Here is a 6,490-nt window from a genome sequence, read left to right on the forward strand (position 1 = left end):
TGCCCAGGGAAGTGGTTGAGTCACCATCCCTGGAAGTATTTAAAAGATGTGTAGATGAGGCACTTAGGGACATGGTTTATTAGGCATGGTGGTGTTGGGTTGATGGTTGGACTCGATGATCTTAGAGGTCTTTTCCAACCTTAATCATTCTATGATTCTATGATTCTATGTCAAGCAGAATCAACGGAGAGACTCAGCAATTTGGATGTTGCTTTGAGGATAAGGACTTTTATTGTAGACTGCGTGGGCCATATGCGTCCCCTCCCCTAAGATGCTTATTTAGATAGATCTGATTGTCTGGACACAGAAAATACTCTAGTGTCTCAGCTCACCTAAGATTTCTCAGTATCCACTGTTCTCTTAAACATCTAAAGTTATATGGTTTGATTCAGGCATCTGCAATGTATGTATTATATAACAACTATATATAGATATATACACATATTTCATTATTAACCAGTTAGTTAAACAAACTTTTAATATCCTTCACATATAGAATATTGTGACAGTCTGTACCTCCATTCAGCAGTATTTAAAGCTTTTCAATAACTTTTTCCTTTTTTTTGTAAGCCTTGACAGAATTAAAATTACATTAAAGTTATTTTCTTGGAAGTATCGGTTGTCAGACTCATGGCGTAAACCTGATTTCCCACAAAAGGTGCTTTGAAAAGGATGGATTTTAACTGATATTAAATCAGGCTTAGTGTATAGTATAGCCACACATAAACCATGTCTAGAACTATCTCAGTCATTCTGGTAAAACCTATGACTGCTCTTCTGTAGCCTACCTGAAGTTTCATTAGAATTCTTGAAATGGCTTTCAAAAGATTGTACTTGTCAATGCTTATACCTGGCATTCAGGTTTCTCTCCACCTTGAATTCTAACAATCAGGAGCTTTTGAGTACTTCGTGTTCCTACATTGCTCTTTAATTTGATGTTTTTGCTAGATTTTTTGTTTGTTTTTAATATGTTGTAGTCAGCATATTTATTTTGTGTCACTTAGTTTGTGATCAAATATTTCAAAAGATGATATCCACCATGTAAAATATATGAAGTTCACATTATTAGTCCATAGATACAAGCTATTTCCAGAGCTTTGGAAAAAAATGCAATATACTGTACAGAAAAAATTAAACAAATTGAATCATCATAAGTGTATAGATTAAATTAGTGTGTAACATTTTATGTATCCATTAATAATATATTTTTTTAATATTGCTGTAATGATGAAAACCCAGTCTAAACATTAAATCCTTCACTGACTGCATCAGACATCAGAATATTTGCATTCCTCTTCTTTGGTTTTTTTTTTTCCCTTCTTTCTTGGGGGGAATAATCAGGTATGTTAAAATATAAATTAAAATTGCAGACATCCAATAACTATACACTTCATTTCACTCTAATTTTTTGTATGTGCACAGTTTCATAATTCTCCTCACATGTCTTGATAGTAGTAGACTTCAGGGAAATGTTGAAGCTTTCATGTTGGTTCACACATCATTACACTTTTGGGAAAGTCTTTATCCAATATGATTTTTAAATACTTCAATCCTCAATTTACATTTATCACAACTAGGTAACTGGTTGTTTTTCTCCTGTTTACATAGAGCAAATTTTCAGAGCTCATAATTTTAGAAAATATGAGAAAATGCATTTAAAAATAGGTGTTTAGAGCATTAAAATGTCAGATTAATTAATCCTAATATTTTCTTTACTGATAAGAGAAATTAATTCTTTATTAATTTGAGGTATGTATTTGGAATCATGCTTGGTCTATTTTTCTGTGGGTTTTAAGAATGTTCTGAAGGATAGTAGATTATCACAAATATAAAATAAATATAATTTTAGAAAACTATATTACTCTTCAAGGATTTCATGCATTTCCCATGAACTACTGAAGGAAAGGGCCAATATTTTCCCTACCCTTCTGATTTTTTCACATTTAACAGCTCAAGAACCAAGTGTTAAGAAAAGTAATTTTTAAAGCTTTCCTAGACTTGGAGCATCACATTCAAATTTCAAAATTAAAAAAAAAAAAAAAAAAAGAAAAAGGATCCTACTTAACTTTTGTGAAAGAACTATAGAAGTACATCGTAATAATGATAAACAATATAGATTGTCTTTGTGAAATCCTCTGAGAAACTAACAGAATACTTGTTCTTGAAGGGTAGGAATGAGCTGGACGTTAGTGAATGAGATTATATTTGCTATTCTTCACAGCACAATTTTAACCACTGAGCTTTCTGACTGCCATCTAGCAATCCCCTGGTGTTTAGGACTCAATGACTTAGAAAGACCAAACTGAGAAATCTGCTTCATCAAGATCACTTAGTTCACAACATGGGATTATCAGATATGGATTTAAAAGTGCAAGAAAGCTAACAACAAAACCGGTTGATTATGATGGAGAACAAAGAATGTCACAAATAATAAATGGAAGCAGAAATGTAAATACTGTTTAAGAAAGCTCTCTTTGAGATACACAGTAACTATATACAGGTTTTTAATTCTGCATAAATATTGGTCAGCATTGTTCAGAAAGAAATTATTTAGTAAAGAAATAAGAATAAAGTTATAAATAATTCCAAAGAGACGTATTTTATAGTTACAAGTGTAACAATATATTTCAGTCCTAATAAAAGTTATCATTTAACATAATTTTTAACAGGAAATTTCAACAGGGTCAGGAATATTTAATGAATGATTACAGTTTACTGAAATTAATATTTCCTGGTTGTACATGTTGACAAATTACCATATCTAACTGCTTATTCTCTCATTTAAGAGAATATGGAGAGGTTGAAATTACTCATAAAGTAAATTTTGTTGCCTGAAAGAACAGTGATTTTTTTTTTTTTTTTTTTTTAAATATACCTCTCTATGCATTCATTGAAGTCATAGTTTAAAGGATGAAACTGTGTCACAATTGTTTTATATTCCTGGCCTTACTTCTTTGAAAGGTGGACAAACTAAATCATAGACCTGTTCCCTATAGTTGTTTTTTATGAATATAGTAATGATGGATTAGAATTTCCCACCTTAATTTCTTCATTTGGACCTAGAAATATTGTCATTTGGTGACATTTACTTTTATTTGGGGGGTGGTGGTGGTGATATTTAAAATCTATTTTAATTCTTTTGTTCTTCCTTGCATTTTACTTCTAGGGTGGGTGCAAGTGTACAGTTTTCCTGTGAAGATAATTATGTGCTGCAAGGTTCTAAGAGCATCACTTGTCAGAGAGTGACAGACACACTAGCTGCCTGGAGTGACCACAGGCCGATTTGCAGAGGTAGGTGCTATTCTTTGGAATTTTTCCTGAAGCTTAGAAGTTTAGAAATGCAATGAAATTATGTTCAAAACAAAGCTATATATAAAAAATTTATATATCATATATATGTGTGTGTACGTGTATGTATATATGATTATATATATTCAAAGATCTTTCTGTAGCTTGAAGCACACAAGCAAAGATGCAGAAAGAGTATCAATGTAGGGAGCTAATTTCCTTTTAATAGTTTTCATATCACTTAATCTTTTTGTCATGTTAAACATATTTTAACTAGAACTAGTTAGTTAGGTTTAGGTTAAACTTTTCTAATTAAATTCCTAAATAAGAACTCCTCACAATCATATTGTGTTCCTATCATTCCCAGATATTTACATAGTCCTCATTTTTTGATAAATTCCCTCCTCTTTCATCTATTTTGCTCAAACATACACATGACCTAACCTTCTGACTTCTGTTCTAGATGTTTTCTCATTATGGTCTGAACCAATGAATAATTTCGGGGGGGGGGGGGGGGGGGGGGGAGGTGGCTTTTTGTTTGTTTATATGTTTTTCCATTGCAATCTACTGCCTGTAATAAAAGCACAGAAAAATATGTAAATGTTGTCAAAGTACTCCAGAACTGAGGTATATAGGAAAAATAGAGTATATATCTATGTACAGAACCTTTCCTTTTTCTCAGTAGAAAAATTAATTTGGGTTGCATATTTGGATTGTACATGTTACAGTTGGGGTCAGCTGTCCTGGAGCTGTGTCCTCTCCCAGCTTCTTGTGCATCCCCAACCTACTTGCTGTCGGGGCAGTGTGAGAAACAGAGAAAGCCTTGATGTTGTGCAAGCACTGCTCAGCAATAACCAAAACAGTGGTGTGTTATCAGCACTATTCTAGTTACAGATCTAAACCATAGCACCATACAAGTGGCTATGAAAAAAGTTAACTTCATTCCAGTCAAACCTAATAAAAAAGTCTAAAAAGGCAGCTCTTGGATATATTATTACAAGCTGTATATAACATGGTTAATATTACATAGGCACATCCATGTAAAGACTGGACAACCTAAAACATAGTAAAAAATAAATAAATAAATATTATACCTCCTACTCTTTCCAGAGCAGCAAAGCAACTGTGATTCATAAGTCTCTTGAGCTCAGTGTCTCTGTAGCTCAGCATATCTAAATGAAAAAACTAAATATATTCTCTCAGTACTTGGTTTCACACTACTGCAGAATAACATGTCTGCACAACTCCACTGCTCAGTCTTGTTTGGTGTTTTTTTTTCATCTCCTGAATTTATTCTTGTTTGCTAATAAGTAGCAGAAAAAATCTGAAGTAATCTATGCGTGGTAAAAGTGATGCTTAGCGGAAAGGGGTTATTTGCTGCTGAATTATTTGTATGTTATTACTAGTTTTTCCTGTTCCTTCCAATTTATTATCTGCAAATATCTCTACTATACATTAGTCCCTCCAGTAAACTTCTAACAAAATAGGATAAATTAGTCCTATACTTCCATTAAAACCTCAGTTGGAAAAAGAAGTTACTTTCCTCAAACATACTTCCAAAATTGGAGCTAAAATTTCACAAAAGTCTGAGGGTCAAGTCAGCCAGTCTCTAAAAGTTATTTGTTTTTTTCTAAATACAGATTAACATTTTTTAGGCTGAATGGTGTATAATTCTGGTTCAATATTATGACATTGCACATGGTACACATTTGTGGATGGTGGGAAGTGAAAGATACAAGTTTTATTTGTAGTCCATATTATTCCAAATCCCTTTACTGACTTTCAAGATGCCAGTATTCATGGTGCTCATACCAGGCATTTAATAATAAAATACACAATACAAAGAACTGTTTATCACATTTTCTAAAAGATCATCAACTGAAAGAGGAAAAGCTGATAAACTACATGGAACTACTGTGAACTTAATGACTTCAAGCCTGTGAGACTTACTGAAGAAACTGAACTTTGCGTTTACCCCAGAATGGTGACTAACAAAGTTCAGAATTTATGAAGCTGATGAGTAATCACAGGAACAATCTTACTATTGGCAAGTTCCTTCATTATTTACATTAAACAGTATCTGTGTAACAACCTTACTTGCAAGGGCACAGCACGGGCTGGGAGTCCCCTGGGGACCTGGGAGCAGTGGGGTCACCGCCCCAGGCAGGGAGCAGGGCAGACCAAAGACAGCCCCAGGCTTGGACACTGGGCACCTCCTTGGGGATGGGGAGAGGCCACGGCCGGGCAGGGACATCAGAGCCTGGATGGGGGTCAAGATCAACAAAGTCTGTAAGCAGGAACAGGCATGGCTGAGGTGGAACTGCAGGCAGCTGCTCCTGAGACATTGCTCAGGCAGAGATTGATAGTTCAATCCCACCCTGAAATGGATCTCCTGGGCCCACAGGCAAGGAGTGGTGGGAGACTGGAGGTGTGGCTGGTCAGGGCAGTTTAGGCCTGTTAGTGCCCTCAGGAACTGAATGGTGCTAATGTAAATGTTCTCAGTTTTCTTGAATTCCACATAAAACCCTTACAGCAGTTCATTCTTGTTTTCTGTAAGTGATATACAAGGCTATCTAACAATTTTTGTGCAATGTTTTGCAGTAACTCCATTTCCTAAACAGACCTCTGGGCAGAACTTCAGTTGTAGCTGTTGCTTGCCTTTTGGGTTTTTTTTCCCCTCTTTTTTTTTTTCTTCCCCCTAAAATTCAAATAGGAGAAGGATAAGGGAATAACAGCTTGCCTGAAAAAAAGATCTGAAAGGGAGATGTTTCCTAGCCTTTCTTCTTTGTGGGTAGCTAGAGAAGGTACAAACGTATTCAAAAGTTTATTGCTACAAAGTTGCACCTCTGGATTAGTTTCTACTGTAGCAGACCTTGTGCAGGATGAATTGAAAATAATTAATAAATACTAGTTGTCTGCTAGTTGCGGTACTGGAGGTGTGGTGCTTCTACCAGTTACTGGAATGAGAATGTCCTCTATTTCAGATCCTATGAATCTGCTCTTGTTATTCTGGCAATTAAAAGAAAATATTTTGCTTGATACAGCAGCAATATGCCAAGCTTTCTGTATTGCTAGTAGGTGGCATACGGTGGCATACTTAAATGTGATTAGTTCTTTTTTTTCCATGTTAAGCACAGACAGCTTGTTAATAACCATCAGTGATGCTCTGGTAGAATTACCTATGTGGACGGGGGGGTGGGGT

The 6,490-nt window shown here is 35.0% G+C and overlaps 1 protein-coding gene across 1 annotated transcript in view; it reads left to right on the forward strand.

Moving 5' to 3' along the window:
* Window positions 1-6,490, forward strand: part of CSMD1 (CUB and Sushi multiple domains 1) — a 1,045,142-nt gene that overhangs the window by 610,897 nt on the left and 427,755 nt on the right. The window contains exon 9 of the mRNA XM_009333261.1: window positions 3,167-3,291. Within this exon, the coding sequence (XP_009331536.1) occupies window positions 3,167-3,291 (125 nt within the window). The remainder of the gene's footprint in view (window positions 1-3,166; window positions 3,292-6,490) is intronic.

This window comes from Pygoscelis adeliae, unplaced genomic scaffold (genome assembly GCF_000699105.1).
Source record: "Pygoscelis adeliae isolate BGI_AS28 unplaced genomic scaffold, ASM69910v1 Scaffold57, whole genome shotgun sequence".
NCBI classification, from domain to species: domain Eukaryota; kingdom Metazoa; phylum Chordata; class Aves; order Sphenisciformes; family Spheniscidae; genus Pygoscelis; species Pygoscelis adeliae.